The sequence below is a fragment of the Mus caroli genome, unplaced genomic scaffold, assembly GCF_978045245.1.
Source record: "Mus caroli unplaced genomic scaffold, Mus_caroli_1 scaffold_15, whole genome shotgun sequence".
Taxonomy (NCBI): Eukaryota; Metazoa; Chordata; class Mammalia; order Rodentia; family Muridae; genus Mus; species Mus caroli.
In genome coordinates this window covers 107,827,956-107,851,459 of record NW_028227270.1, presented here as the reverse complement: position 1 = coordinate 107,851,459, position 23,504 = coordinate 107,827,956, and the positions used below count along the sequence as shown (strand labels likewise).

The following is a 23,504-nucleotide window of genomic DNA, read 5'->3' as shown; positions in this document are numbered from 1 at the left end:
TGCTCTATAGACCAGGCTGGCTTTGAACTTGAGATCTGCCTTGCCTCTCCCTCCCAAGTGCTGGGATTAAAAGTGTGCACCGCCACCCAGCACTTGTTTGGTTTTTTGTTTGTTTGTTTGTTTTGTTTTGAAGACAGATTCTCTCTATTTTGTCCTGACAACCTTGGAACTCATTATATAGAACAGATTAGCTTTGAAGTCTTAGAGATCCACCTGCCTCTGCCTCCTGAGTGCTAGGAAAGGTATGTGGCACTGTCTTAGTTGGTGTTTTATTGCTGTGAAGAGACACCTAGATCATGACAACTCTTAGAAAAAGAAAACCTTTAGTTGGGGTTTGCTTACAGTTTCAAAGATTTAGTCAGCATCCACATGGTGGGGAACATGACAGCAAGCAGGCAGACACAGTCGCTGAGAGTTCTACATCTGGGTCCAAAGGCAACAAGAAGAGAGAGTACCACTGGGCCCTCATTGGGCCCTTGAAACCTCAAAGCTCACCTCCAGTGACACACTTCCTCCAACAAGGACACACTTATTTCAACAAAGCCATCCACCTAATCTCTCTTAGGTAGCACTACTTCCTCTTCCTAACGAGTAAGCATTTACATATATGAACCTAGGGGGACCATTCCTGTTCAAACCACCACAGCCACCGTGACCATTTTAACCAGGTTTTGTTTGGTTGGGTTTTTTTTAAATACTGTTTTCACAGGACTTGCTGGCACACACCTTTGAGAGGCAAAGACAGGCAGATCTCTTTTTGAGGTTAGCCTACTCTACTAAGTAAATTCCAGGACAGCCAGAGCTATACAAAGAAACTCTGTCTTGAAAAACCAATCAAACCAAAGAAAAAATAAAAACAAAAAACCAACCCCCACATTGGTTTCTTAAATTGTACATATGGAAGGTGTGTCTTGTGAGTATATTTATTTAGGCAGGTCTTTAGAACTCAGTAGCTCTCTTACTATAGCTCCTCTAGCCACCTTGCTCTGAGAGCCCCTAGTTCTGCCTCCGGCATGCTAGAGTTATATAGGTGGCCACCATTCCTGTCAAACATTTACCTGGTTCTCTTGGGACACCAACTCTGGTCCTTATGCTTTCAGGACAAGTGTCTTATCCACTGAGACATCTCCCTAGCTCTGCTTTAAGATTTTAAGATTATGAATTTGAAACTCTTATAACTTTTATATAATTTTATGCATATGAAACTATGCTGCATACTGTTACTCTGAATAGCAGTGTCCACCTGTGCCCCAGTGATGTTTACCTGTCATTTGTCATTGTTGCCAGGATCCAGGATTGTTGTTTGGATGTGCCTGTTGTATTAATGTCAGTGGATTAAAATTAAAACCTCAAGAATATTCACTCAAATGTATTCATGAAAATACTTGCATGCACCTGTTTCTGATGTCTTATTGGTATTACTTTCTCTCTGTGTGTGGAAGGAAGAGAATCCTATAGGTCAAGAAGTAGGTTTTCAGTACTTTTGTGGTTTAATACCCACTAACTCGGGGGCTCTCTCTGTTCCCCTGCTAGCATTATACACAGCTGGCTGCTTCCCTCCGTTCATACTTCTGCTCAGATGTCACCTGTTTTCCCCCAGGCACCACACTGGTGGTTTCTGCCCAGCCCACTTTCCAACATGTACCTACAGCCTGTTACTCAGGAGGTTTTGTTTGTGTGCTGTCTGCCTTCTTCAGTTAGACTGTGATATACCTGTGCTCAAGGGCTTGGTCTTTGACTCAGAGCTGTAATGTCCAGACTTGTATTGGACATAGAAGTCCTTAATGAATACTTGGCTAAATGAACAATTGACCTAAATAGTGTGATGGGTAGGGAATGTTCATTAATAATTTGAAAACATTGTTCAAAGTAATCATTTCCAAATCTGGCTGTTAGGATTACTTGAACTTTATAAACTATGGATTCTCCTCAAGTGTGCAGACCATGCTTTTATAGTGAATTTGGAACAAAATAGATAAGATTGGCAATGGACTTATAAGCTCAACCAAGAACCTTAACATGTTTAAATCTGTAACGTATGCAACAAGTCTGCACTCTCTGTGAGCTGACCCACTGTTACACTGTATTTTAAGAAAGTGACTGGGTTGTGTTTGGTACACTAGAAAATGAGGTGAAACCTCTTACCACTGCTACTAAATTAGGACAGTTAAAGAAAAATTCATTTGGAACAACACTACATTTGAGGGAAGACATATTAATCCAGTTGGATAAATTTGCAAAATTAGGAAGGGCAGAATCCCAATCTCTGGATCCTTAGATAATAGTTAGCATGGCAAAACAGAAAAGATAGCTTTGTAGGAGGAAGAAAACTTCCAGGGAGAGGGGCATAGGGGCATAAGCCAGTGAGAGAGTACAATTTCTGTTTGAATTAGGTAGGATCAATGTCATAGCAGACCTAGGTGGAGAATGGCCTCAGCACCACTGTGGGAACTAGCTGCATCACTCACTCTGGACAGAAGGCAGTCCTCATCAGTGTAGGGCAGTGTGGACAGGGCTTTTCAGTAAATACCAAATAGAAATCTTGGGGTTTTTTTAGACCCGCCCCCATCTCTGTGGCACTCTCTCAGTGCTGCCAGGGTGATGTGAAAGCAGCCCGTGAACACCATCCCTCCCTCCCAGCAGCAGCCACATGAGGCACGTGGGTAGCTGACCAGCTCCCTTACGTGAGCTAACAAATCCTACCCTTTTGTGATTTGAAAAAAGTATTAAAAGATGTTTTAACCGAAAGAAAACCGAGAACAAAAATTCTATTTAATGAGTTAAAAAAAAAGCTTGATATAATTGCTTATACACTTTTAAAAAAACTTCCTTAAAGTTCTTAGATGATTGAGTGTGGGTGTACACATTCGTGGTGCTGAGTATCCACCACACATGCTAGACAAGTACGGTTTCATTGAGCTACATTGCTGACCTACTAAAATATATTGTAAATTGTCATGGTTTGATGTTATCAGGTCAGGGCTGGACAGGGCTTTTCAGTAAATACCTTTTCTTCATTGTTGTTGAATGGGTATTCTGTGGTAAGGAGACTGGTGCAAGTCCTACCTACACACGCATAACAGACCCTGCACTTGATATATAAGAATATATGTGTATAAATACATATATGCATATACTTAAAATGAATATATGTCTATACATATGCATATTTATATCAGAGAATACATTAATGACATTCAGTGATATTCAAGAAGTTTTATTTATAACCAAATCTGCTTTACAGAGTTTAAAAAATAGCTCAAAGAATTAAAAATATGTAACTGATGTTAGAGACATGGCTCAGCAGTTAATAGCTGCTCTTACTGAGGACCTGGGTTCAATTTCTAGAACCTAGATGGCCACTCACAGCTGTCTGTAACTCCAGCTGCAGGGGATCTGGCGCCCTCTTTTGGCCCTTGTTGGAACTGCACGATGTGGTACAGAAGCATACATGTAGACAAAATACCCATATGTAAGGTTTTAAAGATGAATGATACAGAAATTAGAAATAAAATGAGAAGGCCATTCTGTTCCTGGCCAGGCCTCTGCTCCCTTGAAGTGTGCTCAGTAAAATTGTCTTTTTATTACTCTGGAAAAAATAGAAACTAAATAGTACACTTTAACATATTGTTTAATCACGATATTATACAGATGTGTGTGTGTGTATATATATATCCATATATATCCTTTTTTCCTCTTAAGGTTTGTGTTTGCTTAAAGGTAGTAAAAACCAGAGCTTCACAAGTATCTCAATTAGCTGCTTCCTGCATCCTTAACCCTACAAAACAATGCTTTAAAAAAAAAATTCCTCTCCCCGGGCTCTGTCCTAGTGGCTGGTATGGAGTATAGGGCACCTGCTGCCCACTGATGTACGGCCCCTTTCCACAGTGCTGGAGCTGGAGCTGGGCTTGAGTCTGGGCCTGTATATTCCTACAACTTCTCATAGTCCCATAGGCAATGACTGAAGAGACAAACCATGCAGGAAACAGTCTTTAAAAAAAAAAAAACCTCATGATTTGAACTTTTATTTTTTATTAGAATTTTTAAAATTAATGGCTTAAAGTCAAATTAAACTGCTTGTGAGTTTTTGTATATTCAATTGTAACTTGTTTCCTGTGTCTTTGTGATTAGGATTAGAGATAAGATCTTGCATTCTGTAAAATCATGTTTCCATTATTTCTGTTGTATTCAATCCATTTAATAGGACAATTTATGGTTACCTTTTTATCCTCCTACATCATGATAGCAGCAGGTAGTCCTTGTAGGGCATGGGCCAGGTTGCTGGGCTTCCCTATGATTATGGGGACAGCAGTCAATGAATATCTGATGCATCTTGTTAAAGTGACAGAAAAATACATTATCAAGTAGAAAAGGAAGAGAAAGTTTAAAGACCAAATTATTCTGTACAGAATAATGGAAAAATCTTTGTAATACAAGATGTAACAAAGTATGTTACTGAGCCAGGCAATGGTGGTGCATGCCTTTAATCCCAGCACTTGGGAGGCAGAGGCAGGCGGATTTCTGAGTTCGAGGCCAGCCTGGTCTACAAAGTGAGTTCCAGGACAGCCAGGGCTATAAGGAGAAACCCTGTCTCGAAAAAACAAACAAACAAAAAATAGTGTTTGAGTCTATGTTGAGATAAATTACAGAAAGAAATTGCATAAATCTGATTCATTTCTTTTTACTCCTGTGTGGTTAAATCTGATTCTGTTATTTCTTTTTATTCCTGGATGGTTATAACTAAGGTGGAGAATGTTACATTCACTGAGTGAACTTTGAGGAACCAAAGAAAGGAAGGAGTTGTTCTTTCCCCTCTTGAGTAATTTGTCCAAGTTCTACAAACTCAGGGTCAAGTGTGGTCACAGGGACTAACCACCCAACCGTGTGAGGTGGAGTGGACTCGGCCCAGGAACTTCTCAGGTTGGAGAGTAATGCATTGTTCTGTGGCCTTACCATTTGCTCCTGACAGATGAGCGGTCTCCTGCTGCACAGTATGTGGACCTGCTGCTGAACCCGGAACGGTACACTGGCTACAAGGGCTCCTCAGCATGGAGGGTGTGGAACAGCATCTATGAAGAAAACTGCTTCAAGTAATTGAGGGCTGGAGTGGGAGAGGGGAGAGGCGGGTCTTGTTTCTGTTGGAAAAGGTACCACACATACGTTAAACCATTTTACAGCTCAGTTTTGTGCTCTTTTTCAGGCCTCGATCTGTTTATCGTCCTTTAAATCCTTTGGCGCCCAGCAGAGGTGGGTTTTCCATGCATTCCATGCTTTTTCAAGTTGAAGAAAAACAAAGTGACAATTTTATATTTGGCTTAATTTTAGTGATATGAGTGGTCTATGCATTCCCTAGATTTCTTGAGAAATTTAAGCTCTAGAGGCCAGGTCCTGCCCTACAGAGAGTGAGGATCCTGTCCCCATGTTTGTAAACACTCGTTCAATGACTCTCAGCCTTCCTAATGCTGGAACCTTCTAATAGAGTTCCTCATGTTGTGGTGACCCCAGCCATAAAAGTATCTTTGTTGCTACTTCATAACTGCAAATTTGCTATGGTTATAGCTGTACTTTCTGATGGTCTTAGGTGATACCTGTGAAAGGTCATTCAACCCCAAAGACCTCGTGACCCACAGGCTGAGAAACAATATCCTAGTTGGTTAAGTGCAGCCAAGGTGGAGAGCCAGGGGCTCATCACAGCTTCCTTCATAGTGCACACAGGTTACCTGGGAGCCAGGTGAGCACACAACACGGGCTGTGCTGCACCAGAGCCCTATCAAACACACTCTTTGTGCTGCCTGGGGTACTTACCTATGGACCATGCTCTGTACAGAGAGGGTGATGAGAATGCAGGCAGTCTGGCTGCCCTCATACTGCTCCAGCCCCTGCACTGCTCCACAAAGTGGCCAGTTAGCAGCTGGTCATTAAGTGTTTCTGTGGTTAGTGTGAGCCTGAATTATAGTTTTGCCTTTTAAGTTTAGTTCACTTGATGAAAATGTGGTGGCAGTGCCATCTGCCATTGTCATCATCTAAGAACTTTCATGTTTAGGCAGAACTCTTGGCCTACAGCATGTGACACTGAGGTTGTAGTGCCCAGGCACACCTCTAAAAACATCTCTTTCAGGTACATAGTAGCCACCATGCTGTTCAGATGCTGTAGCATGTTGTAGTTAGTGGGGACATTGTCATCCTCATCTCCGAATAGCAAAGACCTAAGACTGACCCTGTAGCTGACTTCCCAGTCCAGAGTTCAGGTCAGGACTGAGACAAAGAGTGGAAATTCCTATGAAGATTTGAACCTTCTGGCCCGAGGCCCAGATGTGGAATAATTGAACATAGGCATTGCTTTTAAATGCTGGCTCTATCTAGGCAACATGCTATTCTCCAAGCTAATTCTGAAACTGCCTGGTAAGGTTGAGATTATGAACTTATTTTTTTTGTGTCTCTTGCTGCCTTTACATCATAACTTTGGTTTTTCAACTTCAATGTCTTAATTACACAAAATGTTAGAAAAATCGAGATACTGTAGAAGCTATCTAAAGGACAAGAGGACATCCCTGCCTCTTCTGTCCCCCGTTACAGTTAAGGAAGGCATTTCTTCTGACCTTTCCTGTGGTTACTTTGTTTCAAAGTAGAAAATACAATTTATTTTTAAACAAAAGATGCCAGATACAAAGAAACACTGTTTCCATTTACCATAAATTAGACAAGAAACTGCTGGACAGAGGAAGAGGGGAAAAAATCAACAAAGAAAAGATGGAAGAAAAAAGCTGGGACAAACTTTTAAAGGCAGGCCCAGGCAGTGAGAGTAGGCACAGCTCTGCTGCTGCTCAAGGAAGCCTGCCCCTCTGGCTGATGATATTGGTGGGTTCTCGACTGACATGAAGGGCTCTGCCTGCTCGGGATAAAGTTTTGTCCACTCTATTCCTGAAGCAGTGTCATCTCTAGGCCTCTGTTTTAGGAAAGGTTGTAAGCCACAGAACCTTTTTCTGAGAAATAAACTGTGCTGTCAGACTCTGTCAGACAAAGGCAACAGGCAGAACAACAGTGAAGGCAGCTCAGCCTTGAGCCCTCTCCCTCCCCAGGAGGATGTCCTTGCTCTCATTCAGGCCATCTGGGCAAAAGAATAATCCTCTAGAAGAGCACCCAGCACAGCAACTGTGCTGTCCACACAGGTGCTGGGTAGGGACTGAAGGATATTTTCTATATCTGATAAGTACTGAACTTAGCTGCCTCTGTTGCTTCCTGATTTTTAATGTGCTGAAGATGGAAATCCCAGGCCTTGTGCACATTCCCATTTTAGCATAGCTACACTCCAGCTCCGAAATCTCACTGAGCTGCCATCCGAGCCTAAAACTCGGTCAGACAGGCCTTGAACTCAGCGAAGGTCCTGCCTTCAGCATCCCAAGTATCTGGGATTATGACCTGTGTTACCAGGTCCAGTTCCTTCTCCCTTCTCAGTTTCTTTCCCCTCTCCCCACCTCCTCCATCTGTTGCTTTTGTAGAATGTGAAAGTCTTGCACTCTTAGGCCTGTGTTTTTGTTAAGAACCTTATTTGCAGGATGCTTGCAATAGTGATCAGAGTTAACGATACAGTAAACAGTTTAACAGTGAGGATTAGTGTTGCATTAATTAGCAGGGCTGGAATCTGAGTTGGGTAAGACATCTTATCATGTCTTTCTCTTTTTTCTTTTAGGGGAAGATGATGGTGAGTTGAAACTCTTGTGTTTACTTTAACCATTGTCTTAGTTAGGGTTTTACTGCTGTGAACAGACACCATGACCAAGGCAAATCTTATTAAAAAATAACATTTAATTGGGGCTGGCTTATAGGTTCAGAGGTTCAGTCCATTATCATCAAGGTGGGGGCATGACAGCATCCAGGTAGGCATGGCGCAGGCAGAGCTGAGAGTTCTACATCCTCATCCAAAGGCTGCTAGTGGAAGACTGACTTCCAGGCAACTAGGATGAGAGTTTTAAGCCCACACCCACAGTGACACACCTATTCCAACAAGGCCACACCTCCAGATGGTGCCACTCCCTGGTCTGAAAATATACAAACTATCACAACCATGGAAGAAATCTTTTTACTATTAAATATTTGGTGTTTTTCTTCTTTCTTTTTCTTTTTTTCTTCCTTTCTTTTTTAAAGCAGATGATTTAATCTATTTTTTCAGAAATGAATGGTAATAAATAAGATTTTTAAATATAAAATTGTTTTATGTTTTTAAAAAAAAGCATGAGACCATTTAACCTAAATGATTATAAAGTAGGTCCACTTTCCTTTCCGAGTTTCCCGTTTTCTGTTAATGAAATCTTGAATGTTGGTGATAAAGACGCTTGCTGCCAAGCTGGCTGGCCCAAGTTTGATCTTGAGGACCCAGAAGATGGAAGAAGAGAGTTGATTCCCTTTAATTGTCCTGTGACTTCCACACATTTGCTAGGCATGCAAGAACCTCTCCTCCCACCCACAGACACAATGGATAGTTTTTTGGGTTTTGGTTGTCCCCCCCACCCCCCCGAGACAGAGTTTCTCTGTGTAGTCCTGGCTGTCCTGGAACTCACTTTGTAGACCAGGCTGGCCTCGAACTCAGAAATTCGCCTGCCTCTGCCTCCCAAGTGCTGGGATTGAAGGCATGCGCAACCACCGCCCGGCATGGACAGTATTTTTATTTTAATCTACATGAAGATTCTGAGAAGATGTAGCAAAGTTACTTTTATTAGATAATTTGTGACTTCTTTATTTTCTTACTGACTTTGAAAGTTACATTTTCAGTTTTCAATAATGTGCTTAATTTTATAAAGACTGTTTTCCAGCATTTGGCTATGAAACAGCCAGACAGTTATTCCAGTCGGTTTCCCCTTACCTGTGTTCAGTGGCACTATACAGACTGAGGGTGTATAAACTGCACACGTTCCCTCTGTCAGCCAAGGGCGCACAGAGGAAGACAAATGCAATACACAGCCGACGCCACAGACACACAGAAGCCCAGACACACAGCCCACCAGCAGGTGTAACTCAGTAAGGGTGAAACAAAGCCCCATCATGCATGAGCTGATGATGAGAAACTTCTTAAAGAAGTGGGCTTTAAGATGAACTCTGAATTAAGGGGGCAAGTTTAGATGAGTAGAATTAGCTAGTGCTGGCTTGCTGGGATAGCAGAAGCCTAGGATCTGAGCAAAAGTCTGTCCTGGGTGACTCGTTTGCAGTGGGAAGGACTGGACTCATCTAAACGGATGGGTTAAGAGGCCACATGGAAGCTTTGAGGAGCTGCCAGTTGAGGAAGTGTGATAGTAACAGCCCTTAGCCAGTAGGAGGAACAGATGGCTGCAGAAAGCTGCCTGTGGTGTTTTGGGGTGAGGTGCAGTGGCACTCAGGATGCAGAACAACTCTCAAGGTTCATCCCAGAGACTGGGCAGCATCTCTGTGAGCCAAGGATTCTGCCATTCTCTCAGAAAGTGCAGCAGCACTTCCCTAACTCAAAAGAGCATTATCGAGCCAGGAAGAATTCTCTCTTAATGACAAAAGTATGTCCATTTATCAGCAGTGTTTTGAAGCTTGTGTCATGGGGTGTGACTAAACAAGATCAATGCTATATCAGTTTGTATACTTCGCTTCTTTTTGTGGCAAAGGCACTTAAACTCTCAGCGGTTTATAAGGACACAGGCATTGTTGCTAACTCTGGTCTTCATGTGTGCAGTGGAACGGACTGCTGCAGCAGATGTGTTCCTTATCCCCGTCCTCTCAGTCCTTCTCAGTCTTAGGTCCCACACACAGGACTCACAGCCACTCTAAGCATTACATTGAAAATTATCCTTTGAAATTTAGTCTTAGCTAGTTGAGGAAACACACCTTCCTTTATTGGCTTAAGAAAAATTGAGTAATTATAATTTAATTTTTATATTCGTGGTTTACTGGTATAATTAAATACTGTGCTTATTGCCTCAGACAGATTTATTGTTTGTGCCTATGCTTTTGAATTTAAGCCTTCAGTGAATAAGATATATTTTAGTATTTATACTGCATTGTTTTATATATTTTAACAACCAAAACATCTCTAAGAAAACTCTCCACAACTATTTAAATTATCAGTGGGTTTTTCTAGACATATCTGCCCATTTTACTATTTAGTCTAAAGTAGACATTTCTCGAGGTAGTCCTCAAATGATCTGACTTATTGTTTATACATGAATATTTACAATATTTTAACCAAATTTTTGTTTTTGTTTTTTTAAGGAGAATCATTCTATACGTGGCTAGAAGGTAAACTTTATATCTGTGGTTGATTATCTACACAACTGATACTTAATAATATTTGAAAGAAAATACCACTGTTTCATTTGTGATAAAACTATGTGAAAATCTTGAGGCTACTGGGGAGCCAAAAAATCAGTACCAGATGAATACACAGGCTGGAAGGGCCACTAGGTATTCCTAAGTGACTCATCAGGCTTATCTGTCTTATCCACAGTAACTAGTAACTAGTAAACACGTCTACTTTTTAGAGCTCTTTCCCTTAGTAAGGAACCACGTGTGATATGTAAAACAGGACAAGGTAAATTAGATTCAGAAGTCTGTAACATGTTTGCCCATGGCACATGTATGCATGTGTAGTGTGCAGTGCACTTCTCATTCTTCATGTTTTCTGTATCAGAGATATAAAGACTATAGGCTAAAAGCTAAATGTTCTAGGAGTTAACAGCTTTGGCTAGTAACTGGGAATAGGATGCTTTTGAAATCATGCTATACTGTTAGTGGAGGATTAGCAAGCTGAATGAGAGAGAGAAATTATTGTTTCATAGCCCTAAGCTTCCAGCAGTATTAAACTCTAAGTAGTCAATTCCATTGGTTGTTAATTGGCTGTTTTTTTTCTTTTGAACATAATTTGTTGGTTCTTAGTCAACTATGTATGTATATGTGTGTATATATATATATATACACACACACACATATATATATTATAAAGTAAACATATGAATGCTTTTATGAATTGTGTTGGAAAATACTTTTAGTAAAAGATGGCATAACTTAATAAGTCTACTCTAAAGATGAACATTGTGGAAAGTAATTAAGATCAGGGGTGTCCGACATTTTGACACTGTGATATGATACTGGGGTTTACAAATGTTCTGGATTGCATTTATCAATACTCCTGGATGCATGTTACACACGGGTCACAATCTGGACACTTCTGCCTGAGACTCAGAGAGGTAGTAAGAGAGTTGAATGTTGATGATGCGGAGAGGATGGAGTCCCTGGCAGTGTTTGACCTTAGGCACTGTGCGTCAACTGCTCCATCAGTGCTCTGCTGCCTGGGGTCCCTGAATGTGGTTCCAGAGAGCGCCTGGCGCAGCCTTTTCTGAGGTGACTTTGTCTTCTGGAGCTGGAGGGTGACAACAGTTGTGCTGCTACCTACACTGTTGGTAGAGATCACACCAGGAAGAGTTCTTGAAAACAGCCAATTGACAGTCAAAGGCAGACCGCTTCTGTGCACTAGTAAATTTAACCCTCTTATGAGAGACATGTGTACATATATTCAGTCTCCCCTAAATCCATTGTTGAAAATAATTTGAGTGCCATTAAATCTAAAAGAGATCTTCCTAAATTGGGTAGTCTAATTTAGAATTAGAAGTTGGTGGAATTGGCTTTGTAGGGTGTCTTTTGTGTGTTATTTCAGAGCAAGAGGTGAAAGCTTTTGTCTGCTCTTGTAGACAAAGCCCAACCTTTTTGGCCCCAAGCTGGGCCAGAAGGTCTGCAGCATTTCCTGTTAGTGTTGCATGTCTGTGTGGGGCAGTCCATCAGCATGTCTTTGATGTCAGTATTTTGCTTGAGATCACCCAGGTCACAGAATTTGTATTCCTGCTCCACCTTCCTTACGGTGCCTGCTCGATTCCAGCTTATGAGCTGGGTGAGCTTTGCAGAAAGGAACTCTTCTTAGTTTCCCAGGCTTTGGTTTTTAGGCCTGTGAATGTTCATGAACTTGGCTTTACTTGCTGTTCCTTCTCTAGACTTTGGCCATTTTGTAAGACAGAAGCACTGCTTATACAGGTAGGTTGGAAGAAATAGAAATTGAACCTCAAATGTGACCAATTGCTTGATTATGTATTGAAGGAAAATTTCCTTGAAGTTAGTACTTAATATTTTAGTAAATCTTTTTATTTGTAGTCCTTGTTATAAACATTTTAAATTGCATATGCTTTTTGGAGAAAGCTACAAAGTAAAATTTAATCTCTATATTTTGGTCTCTATAGCACTTTGAATTAGAGAATGAGATCTCAAAAGAATTGTTTTTCCTAGTTTGAGGATGTTTGTTTCAGAGCCATCTGTGGTAAGGAGTAAACTAATAGTCTGAGAGCCCTTGATAAGATCCAACAGTAAGCCATATAGATCCTCTTATGTTAGAATTTTCCAGCACACAAATGAGACTGTGCCCCAATGTTTACATTTTCCCAGTAGGAAGGATGTTAAAAAGCAAACAACACCTGTTTGGTGGTAAAGAAAAGCTTCATCTAACGATTCTTAAATACTAGCTGCATTTGCAAAGGGCCTGAGTTTGGTTCCTGTCACCCATATGGCAGCTCACAAACATCTGTAACTCTAGGTCCTTGGGGTCCAGTGCCCTCTTCTGACTTCAGCAGGGATCACGCATGCACATGGTCCTCATATATACATGCAAACAAACATTCATATACGTAAGGTACATCATAATTTAAATTTATTGTTCTGCATTTCACTTACTTTTAAATTTTCTATAAAGAATATTCATTCAAAATTTTCCTTTCTTCATGTGAATTATCATACTAGCCTTGGGGGTTTATTTATTTATTTATTTATTTACGTTGGTGTTGGGAGTTGACCTCAGGGTTGTGTGCATGCTAAGCGTATTCTTGGCTACTGAGCCTCACTCCAGGCCTGTCTTAGCCATTTTCAAGTTTACTATTTGGTATCACTAAGTGCACTTATAATGTATATTACTAGAAAAGAAAATCTTGGCGCACGCCTTTAATCCCAGCACTTGGGAGGCAGAGGCAGGTGGATTTCTGAGTTCGAGGCCAGCCTGGTCTACAAAGTGAGTTCCAGGACAGCCAGGGCTACACAGAGAAACCCTGTCTCAAAAAACCAAAAATAAATAAATAAATAAATAAATAAATAAATAATAAACAAATAAATGAAAGAAGAAAGAAAGAAAGTCTTATGAAGTAGCAGCAGAAGGGAAGGATTATGGGATTATGTGGGTATTTGCCATAAATTTTGAGCAGAAGCCTGTGTGTGTTAAGGAAGCTACATGTAGTGACTTTGTATCACATCCATGAATTCCATATGGTGAGGCTTGTGTTATACTCGATTTTTTTTTAAGCGTTAAAATTCTGGGAGTCTGTTTTCTAGGTTTTATTTCTCTGTAAGTAGAGTAGTATGTCAACAGAGGGAATTAGCTCATCCCAAGGCAAGAGCCCATAAAGGCCCTTCTTTCCCACCACAGAGTAGATTCAAAGAACACAGAGGGAAGGCATAAGACGACAAAGGGATCGATGAGGCAAAGCAGTCACTTCCTCCTGGTAGTTGTGCATAGTGCATTCGTAGTCTAGACTACAACCTGTGCAATTGCGTTCTGGTAGCCTACGAGCTACACAGCTGCATCCAGTGTTTGGGCCACCTTCAGGGGCCAGGCTTTTCTGTCTTGTTCTATGTTAAGTTTTCATTGTATTCAGTTAAGTCTATTCTGAAACAATCTTCGTGTTTTCTAGTCAAAAATCTTCATCTAATTGCCTATAGAGTTATCTCCTGATTTGTTTTTATTATCTGTGTTAGTTACTTTTATGTCAAGGGACCAACATAGCTGACAAAGATTTTATATACAGAACAATTTATGCTGCTCAGAGTTTGAGAGGGTTCACTCCATGGTGACTTGGCCCTGAGCCTGTGAGCAGGTCATGACAGAGGGAATGTGTGGCAGAGGACACTGTACTGAAGACAGGAGCGGAGAGTCACAGGAAGCTGATGTGTATGCTATTGCCCACTCCCAGACCCTGTCCCCTACCCCTGCTGTATTTCCTCTAGCTAGGCCCCAACAAGCACCCCAGACCTAAGCCCGCAGGGACACTGCACATTTCAGCCATAACAGTGTCCTTGAATATTAACCTGAAACCCATGTACTAACTGTTTGTGATTTGATATTTTTTTTATCTAATGGATACGGGTTCTTTTTTCCTGTTTTTTTCTGAATAGGTTTGTGTCTTGAGAAAAGAGTCTTCTATAAGCTTATATCAGGACTCCATGCCAGCATCAATTTACATCTGTGTGCTAACTATCTTCTGGAAGGTAATCAGATTTCGTAAATGGAGATGTTTTATTTTTTAGGTGTCATAAAAAGTGTTGGAAAGTAAAACACACTCTACAGAGCCAAAGCAAACGTGCCATGCTAAACGGTGGCGTGCTTCTTTTTCTTTTCAGAAACCTGGGGTAAACCTAGTTGGGGACCAAACATCAAGGAGTTTAAACGCCGCTTTGACCCTGTGGAAACAAAGGGGGAAGGTCCAAGAAGGCTAAAGAACCTGTACTTTTTATACTTGATAGAGCTTCGTGCTTTGTCAAAGGTGGCCCCTTACTTTGAGCGCTCGATTGTTGATCTTTATACCGGCAACTTGGAAGATGACGCTGACACCAAGACCCTTCTGCTCAGCATCTTCCAGGATACAAAGTAAGGCCTGGCTTTTAGTGTCTTGGAATCCTCCACTGCTCAGCTGACGTGGAGCGAGGGGTGATAAAGACTTGACTAGAGGTTAGAAGAGAGACACAGGAGCAATAGTAGCACAGTGGTCTTCCAGATGCTGAACACCAAGCTGCTCTGAAGCCTGGCTGCAGAAGCATTTACACTGGAAGACAGGCTGTGTATGTTTTACTAAAGAATTTAAGATTTTATGTAGCATCAAATGCCCCAACAATGGTGGTATTTCTGTTACTGCTGAAAGTTGCATAGTGTCGTAAGTATAAGCAGTACAGCAAACATAAAAGTAGTTGTCTTAAGGTTTTCTGCTGTAAACAGACACCATGACCAAGGCAAATCTTATAAAGGACAACATTTCACTGGGGCTGGCTTACAGGTTCAGAGGTTCAGTCCATTATCATCAAGGCGGGAGCATGGCAGCATCTGGGCAGGCATGGTGCAAGAGGCCCTGGAGAGTTCTCTTGTGGCCACTAGAACATTGACTCCAGTGACTAGGAGTAGGGTCTCAAAGCCCACTCCCACCGTGACACACTTCCTCTAACAAAGCCACACCTACTCCAACAAGGCCATACCTCTTAATGGTGCTACTCCCTGGGCCAAGCATATCCACATCACAGCAGTGATAGCTCCCTTCCAAAACAACCTTTTAAAGCTTCCTTATCCTGTAAAACACATTCATTGGTTGTTAACATGAAGGAGAAGGCAGATGGGGAAGCCTAAAGTAAACTACATACTAAGGTGTACAAGAATATTGAGTGCTGGCATACTTGGAGATTGTTTTTCACTTTTAAATAATTTTACTAATTTCCTTAAGATACTGCATCCTTAAGATAATACAGTCTTAGAATGACAATCCCCTAGGAAGACTAACAGTGTCAACTAACCTAGACCCTTGGGAGCTCCCAGAGACTGAGTCACCAATCAAAGAGCATGCACGGGCTGGTTTGCACCCAGCCCATGTGTAGCAGAGGACTGCCTTGTTTGGCCTCAGTGGGAGAAGATACACCTACCCAATCCTGTTAAGACTTGTTGTTTCAGGGAGCAGGGATGCCCTGGGAGTGGGGAGTGGGGTACTCTTTTTCAGAGGTGAAAGGAAGGGGAGATGGAGGGTAAGAACTCTGTGATGGGGGGACAGGAGGAGGGACAACATTTGGGTTTAAATGAATAAAATAATAATAAGAAAAAGATAGTTAGTCTTATAAATTACAAAGTCATATGTAGTTTTCTCTATTAGTGTATATGTGAACTGTTACCCTCCTACATTATAAATAATAACATATTTTAACTATTTGTAGGGCTACAGAACTCTTGAGACTAGGACTTGGGTTTCTCATTGGTAACTTACTAATAGTCTTGTCCTTTCATCAGGTCCTTTCCTATGCACTTCGATGAGAAATCCATGTTTGCAGGTGACAAAAAGGGGGCCAAGTCATTAAAGGTAATTGAGGGTAGCGTGGGAACCACATCTCAATTCATCCACACTTGCAGTTGCTCTACATCATAATGTTAGTTAACTTAGATTTTGGTATAAATTGAGAGCCAGTGGCACAGTGTGGCATGATGAATTTACAGCGGCGTCTGTCCTGGGGCCAGTGTTCTAACTTAGGTTTCACTTTAGTAACTTTTCCTGTTGCTGTGAGGAATCACCCTGACAAGCTAGATTTTCGAAGCTACTCAATGTAAGCGACAGATCAGTTCTCACAAGTAAAGGCCTCTCACTGTTAGCTTCCAGCCCTTCATTAAAGCGCCGTCTCAGTAAAATGTGCTGAAGTAATGTGCAACATGAATCTTCATCTCTACTAATGTCTGCTGTTTAATGTACTGCGTTGTACTACACAAATTCAGGTCCTTTTAACGACTGAAAAGCAATAGTCACTTGTAAACCTTAAACATTTATTTTATATGTGTAATTTGACCAAATGTATCTTAATTTCAAAAGTCTAATTCAGATATTTTTTGCACACCAGGAAGAATTCCGGTTACATTTCAAGAACATCTCCCGAATCATGGACTGTGTTGGGTGCGATAAATGCAGACTGTGGGGGAAATTGCAGGTGTGTGTGCAATTTTTTTATTCTTTTTTTTTTTCCCTCTTCTTCTTTTGGTGGTGGTGGTGGTGGTGGTGGTGGTGGTGGTGGTGCATTCTCTGTGTAGCCCTGGCTGTCCTGGAACTCACTCTGTAGACCAGGCTGGCCCTGAACTCAGAAATCCGCCCGCCTCTGGATTGCTGGGATTAAAGGTGCGCACTGCTGCCGCCGCCTGGCTCTCACGTTTTCTTACAAAGATGCTGCTGCTGACACAGCCCCAGGACGACATAAGAAGTAGTGCTTTCGAGAGTACAAGTCAAATTCTGTGGCTCTGATGAAGAAAACGGGCCTTTTAGTAATCTGGGACAGAAGCGTGTTCACCAGGCACCAGGTTGCTTAGGTTCTGAGAAGTGTTGTGCCTGTGTGATGTGATCTGTGAGGGCGTAAATACTGCTTCCCGAATAGTCCAGCACTGGGTTGTAAAGCTCCCTTCGTGGATTTTAAAAACAGATTGTTTTTATTTAGGGTATGTATGTGTCCACCGAGGCAGTCGAGGGTGTCAGATTTCCTGGAGCTGGGGTTAGAGGTGGTTCTGAGCCCCTGGATGAAGAGCTGCGGCATTCCCAGCTGCTGGCTGTCTCTCTAGCTCCCTCATACAGGTTTCAGTGTCCTCCCTGTAGCTATTGTGTAAAGTTAACTGTAAATTTGCGACTATTTTCTTCAGACTCAGGGTTTAGGAACTGCCTTGAAGATACTATTCTCTGAAAAGGAAATCCAAAACCTTCCGGAGAACAGCCCGTCTAAAGGCTTCCAGCTCACTCGGCAGGAAATTGTTGCTCTTTTAAATGCTTTTGGAAGGTAAGCTAAGACCTGATTCCCTCCAGGTTTCAACATACTGCAAAGATGATCTTTCCCCCAAAGGTGCCTTGGTTTGGTTTGCTGACAGATAAATGCTGGCTGTGGTGGCACACACTCATAACCGCAGCACTGAGAAGCTGAGGCAGACAGACCATGAGTTCAAGGCTAGCTATCATGGCCCATGTAGTAAGGACCTTGTTTCAAACAAACACCTTAAATCCATTGTTCAGTGTGGCCTCCAGGCTGACAGGCAAGTTCTCCATCAGTCCCAGGAAGACCTGAGAGTTTGCAGCTACGGTACTTTTCAATTTTCTTTCTCAATTTCATGAGGGAAATAGCCTTCTAGTGTGTGTGTGTGTGTGTATGTATATACACACATACATATACATATATATAATTATCAGAAATGTTTTTTAAGTAATTTGAATTTATCTACAGAAATATATGCAGTGTTGGGATATAAAGCAGAAGGAAAAGAATCATAGAAAATAATATTCTGTGTTGTAACAGTAGAACAAAATAAGTCAAATCACAGGGGAAAGTTTATTTTTAAAACAGGACCAGGGCTGGAGAGATGGCTCAGTGGTTAAGAGCACTGACTGCTCTTCCAAAGGTCCTGAGTTCAAATCCCAGCAACCACATGGTGTCTCACACCCATCTGTAATGAGATCTGATGCCATCTTCTGGTGTGTCTGAAGACAGCTATAGTGTACTTAGATATAATAGTAAATAAATCTTTAAAAAAAAAAAACAGGACCAAATGACAGAGACTAATATGTATGTTTTATGAGTGCGATTTTTAAGTTCAAAGGAGAGCAATCATGTAAAGATAATTTAGATATGCCCCAGTGTAATGCCAAAGCCTTCACCTAGTTCCTCCATGTGCTTAGTTTTGTCTAGGCAGGGTTTTGTTCTAGTGGAATCTGACCACCTCACTGACCCTGCCTACCCCAAGCCCTAGGGTGAACTGACTGCTAGCCCAGCTCTTGTCTGTATTTAAAGATGTCTGTGCTAATTGAGATACAAACCACAAGGTAGATAGGATCCATTTTTATAATTCAGGAAATATCAGTTTATGCATTTTTTGAGGTCTGAAAAAATAATAAGGAAGAGGCGAGGTGAAACGTAGATTATTTGAAATGAAAAAGATGTTAAATAACAAATAGTTTAAGCACAAACAAAATTAAATTGAGAAAGGAAAATTTTAATTGAATATTTCATTAAAATGCCATTGGCTTTCATAAATGCTCCCTTTTAGCTTCAGCCCTGTGTCTAGAGCCCATTCTCCCTCCAAGGGGCGCTGGACAGGAAGCAAGTCCTAGAGTCCTGGGATCCTGGCCTGCTCCTTGCCAGCAGTTCAGCTCGGCAAACCTTGACTCCACGCCCAGAACCCATTGAGACATGGGGGATTCTGGAAAAAAGATTTGATCCTAATTTTACCTAAAGATGTAAAAGCTAAGCTGTAGCTAACTTTTGTTATGTTCTTTGAGTTTGTTAAGTATTGTACTGGCTATTTTTGTGTCAACTTGACACAGCTGGAGTTATCACAGAGAAAGGAGCTTCAGTTGAGGAAATGCCTCCATGAGATCCAACTGTAAGGCATTTTCTCAATTAGTGATCAAGGGGGAAAGGCCCCTTGTGGGTGGGATCATCCCTGGGCTGGTAGTCTTGGGTTCTATAAGAGAGTAGGCTGAGCAAGCCAGAGGAAGCAAGCCAGTAAAGAACATCCCTCCATGGCCTCTGCATCGGCTCCTGCTTTCTGACCTGCTTGAGTTCCAGTCCTGACTTCCTTTGGTGATGAACAGCAGTATGGAAGTGTAAGCCGAATAAACCCTTTCCTCCCCAACTTGCTTCTTGGTCATGATGTTTGTGCAGGAATAGAAACCCTGACTAAGACAAGTATGTATACTTGACAGATGGACACTATCGCTAGGCTGTAGAAGAAATACTAGGTTCGTTAGGTTAACCCTGAGTTCATAAGAGAAGGGAACTTGTAGGTTCCCATTCTTCCCATCCCAGGGTTTGATTTCTGTGTTTGAGCTCTTTATTTATTCGCTGAGCCAGTAATTACTTGTACAATGCCATAAGTATAGATGGGTACTGGGAGTGGGAGGGACAGTGTAGACAGTGGCACTGTGTCCATAGTTCATCTATAGGCTTTTTGTGGTTGTTTCATTTTTCAAGACAGTGTTTCTCTGTGTAACCCTGGCAAGTCCTGTAACTTACTTTGTTGACCAGGCTGGCCCCAAACTCAAGAGATCTGTCTGCGTCTGCCTTATTAGTGCTGTCGTCAAAGGTGTGTATGTACCACACACCTGCCTCTCATGGATGGTCTCAGTGTGAAGACAGAATGGTTTCTGTTGCCCTTTTAAGCATGCCCAAAGGTCCACAGCTCCATGACTTGTCAGCTTTGGTAGGAGTCACAGCATTTCTCTTTTAAATGGAATTGTCAGCATTCAGTGTTTTGGTTCTTTTAGATTCTTTGCTTAGCTCAAGGAAGCAGTATTGGCTATTTGAAGTCTGTGTACAGCATGCCCTCTGTATGTTCTAATATGCACTTGTTTTCCTCCTATAGACTTTCTACAAGCATAAGAGAATTACAGAACTTTAAAGCGTTGTTGCAGCACAGGAGGTAATGAAGACTGTTCTATGTCTTCATAGACATAGCGGACTGTATGAAGCCTTTTAGCCTTGGACACTGGGCAAAGAGACTACGTGTCTAAGACTTCAAGAATTCTGAACTCTTTAAGAGAAAATTCAAATGTCCACTTGAATATTTATGATCCTTAATAGAATATCAATTAGAGATATTTATAAATGAAGTATATCCTTTAAAATTGTAAGTTATACTAATGCCATGTTTGTTTCACATTTTGTTTGTATTGTATTACCCTGCATTCCTAGTTGTCAAACTTTAAATGACTGTGTCTATCCTGAGAAGACTATTCAGTCTGTTGTAGAAAAAAAAGAACCAGGGAACCAGCGCTGCCTAGAGCTGGTCCCAGTGACAGAAATCTATAGATGGTGTAGTTAGTGTTTTAGACTTGCCTAACACTGTGTGTCATCCTCTGTAATGCAGGGCTGTCACTATAATGAATAGGCCTTTCAGTGACTAGTGAGAGGTTTGGATGACTTCCCAGGGCTTCAACCCTGTTACGATGTTTAGTTGCTGTTGCTGCTGTGGTTTTGGCCTAAAGGGACCTGCCTTGGTGAAGGTGGGTAAGTGCCCTCCCGTGCTCACTTGGCCTGTGTACCCCAGGCTGGCTCAAGAGTAGAGTGTCCTTTACCTAAAGCCTACAGCTCCCCTTCTGGCTTTTCTCTTTGTTCCTCTTCTAATTATAGACATTTCCAGTTATTTTATGAAAAGCCCTATTTATTTAATGGATTTTTCTTCTTCACAAAATTTGAATGGGATCCTATGGGTTTATAATGCTAATTGGATTACACACAAATTTTGCTGTTTTAAAGTAAGCATTTTCAATATTTGATTTTGAACACAATCTATGCAATCCTCTACCTCTTGTGTGCGACTGTCTGGTGAGCTGCTTCAGCACGGCTTCACTTCCTCCCTGGCCCTCCATCTTCAGTTCATCCCGGATCAGCCATCCTTGGCGACTCAAGACAGTGGAGGACTTGAAGGCCCTAAACTGCCATGTTCTAAACCTGGGATTTAAAATCTTTAAATATTTTAAATCTTGGTTCTTTTAAAGGTGGCAGTGTATAATGGGATTACTTGAAAGGTTTTTATCTATGCGAGTCCAAAAATCTCGCTTCTCCTTAGATTCTGTCTTTCTGGAGTAAACAGTAAGTGCTCTTAAATCCACATCCTATCTGCCAAAGTCTTTACTGTGTTCCTTGTAACTTCATGGTGTAGGCCAGATTATTAAATTGGCTCATTCCCCTCTGAATGCCTAGTCTTCCACTACAGAGGTGTGATGAGACCTGAGGCCTCTATGGCTATTTCTGCTCCTCATTTCTAATCTTTATAAACTTAATGTTTTGTTGATAGTAGTGAGTTTTGTCGGTTGATTACTCTTTTTTGGCTTGAAGTTTTCTTTTTTTCTTTGCTTTTTATTTTTTAAAGAGATGCAAGTATTGCCATGTGATGGGAACGGGCCACTCTAAGATAAAAAGCCCACCAAGTGAATGCCAGTGACCTTGCCCTGTATACCAGCGGGTTCTGTAGTGCCCATTTAGAATGTAAGGAAAGGTGGAAATTTTGCACTTTGTCTATTTTTATTTTAAATGTGGAGATTGTTTGGAAATGTCACTTATCACCACTGCAGTTAGATGCTGTTATTTAAACTATTTGCTTAAGGGGGGGGGGATCTTCATTTCCACTTGCTGAATTTTTCTTAACTATGATTTGTTCCAAGCTTAGGACACACAGTAGTACAGTGTGTTCTAGGAAGTTGAAAGAAATGGTTGTTAGAATGAATTCCTTCAGTAAGGGAAGTATTCTGAAGTTGGTACTCATTGGATTAACTTTTAAATACATTAGGGTGTGTTGGTGTGTGCATAGCGACATCACCATGACATCTGAGGACTGTGGAGACTGTGGGACTGTTTGGTGACCTTGATGATGAATCTGTAGGAGGCTGTCTGCCAGTTCTGTCATCAGTGCTTGGGGGAAATTCAAGCACTGCTTACATTGTGAGATTGCTTGTTGGCTGAGTGACAAAACACTTGCTGTTTGTCTGTGTCTCATCACCTGCTGTAAAAATCTAGCACTTGACAGCAAGCCTGACTAAAACGATTGTACCTGGTGCCATAACAATGTGAAGAGGAAGTATTTTCATTGGTGGCCTGTATTTTCCTTTAGTGGCATCCATGTTAGACAGATTTTACATACTAAAATGGTCCATGCTCAGTACTCCTCTTGTTTTGGATTATGTGGAGGATCAGCCAAACAACAAGATAATCAATTTTGAAACTTGCCAAGTCAGATGTTGGCCCCTGTATTTTGTGTATGAAATGCTGTGCTGTGTCTCTCGACCCTGCCTAGGTGCCACCATGTGTAAGGAGGGACAACTGTGCTGGTCTTTCTCAGCACTGCTTTCAGCTAGACACCTGAAAACACTTCCCAGCAGGCTTCTCAGCAGTTTGCAGACTGAAGTTCCTGCAGGAGCCCTTAGCTAGTCACCAAAAGGCTCAGACCAGATACATACTGTCACGGAAACTCCTTGGTCCAAACCAAGTACATAAATCCACGTGTCCTTTATTTGAAATGACATCTACAGGTGCACCTTTGAGTTTTCTGAGCAGAATTCCAAATAATTTGCTGTTGTAACCACTGGAGTCAGAACCATGAATTAAAATACATGTTTCTGCAATCTTTTGTTTCTTTGTTTTTCCCCCCTCCTCCTTATCAAGTGCTTCTTATGAGACTGTGATTATAATTTATGGATTGGGGGAAAATAGACTTCTGCATAGTCTGAAGGGGACTCTCCTTGCAGTCATAATGGCAGCTGTTGGCTGTGTGTGCTGAGGACTTTGCATGCAGCGGCACACTAGGTGGTAAGGACAGGTGTTTCCTAAAGCATGAAAACGAATGGGGTCTGAGACTCAGCCAGAGCTTGCTATTCTATTCTAAGCTCAAGGCGTGTAGAGCCTGAGCGGACCACCAGAGTCTGTACTGATAATGTGGACCTAATACCATTCAATCAAAAGGTAGGAACAGTATTCTATGATTTGTATTGAGTCATAGGCTTAAAAAAAATGCTTGTTTTATTTAACTTTCCAAATAGGTGGTACATTCACATGGTTAAAAAACACAATATACACTAATACCACAATGTCTTCCCAGTTTCCCATAGTGCACACACAGGCCCTCTGTCCCTGGCTTTTTGTATTTCCATCCATACTCTCCTTTAAAAAAAAAAATGCCAACATATATCCAT

General features: G+C 41.5%; 1 protein-coding gene and 1 non-coding gene across 4 annotated transcripts in view; both read left to right on the top strand.

Annotated features, from left to right (window-relative positions):
* The window catches only part of Ero1b (endoplasmic reticulum oxidoreductase 1 beta), a 43,257-nt gene extending 20,320 nt beyond the window's left edge, over positions 1-22,937 (top strand). The window contains exons 7-17 of one of the 3 annotated variants that reach the window (XM_085831284.1): positions 4,970-5,090; positions 5,201-5,247; positions 7,691-7,702; positions 10,231-10,257; positions 14,221-14,313; positions 14,446-14,692; positions 16,088-16,157; positions 16,687-16,773; positions 17,471-17,604; positions 17,951-17,955; positions 18,869-19,017. In XM_085831284.1, coding sequence (XP_085687410.1) covers positions 4,970-5,090; positions 5,201-5,247; positions 7,691-7,702; positions 10,231-10,257; positions 14,221-14,313; positions 14,446-14,692; positions 16,088-16,157; positions 16,687-16,773; positions 17,471-17,604; positions 17,951-17,955; positions 18,869-19,002 — 977 coding nt within the window. In that variant the 3' untranslated portion in view covers positions 19,003-19,017. Of the gene's footprint in view, positions 1-4,969; positions 5,091-5,200; positions 5,248-7,690; positions 7,703-10,230; positions 10,258-14,220; positions 14,314-14,445; positions 14,693-16,087; positions 16,158-16,686; positions 16,774-17,470; positions 17,605-17,950; positions 17,956-18,868; positions 19,018-20,179 lie in introns of those variants that run through there. The other 2 variants (XM_021180082.3, XM_085831283.1) reach the window with 2 other exon arrangements.
* On the top strand, positions 3,810-3,991 carry LOC115029202 (small nucleolar RNA SNORA73 family). The gene has a single exon (XR_003834754.1). It is a non-coding gene; the product is annotated as a small nucleolar RNA SNORA73 family (small nucleolar RNA).
* Positions 22,938-23,504: the final 567 nt, after the last annotated feature.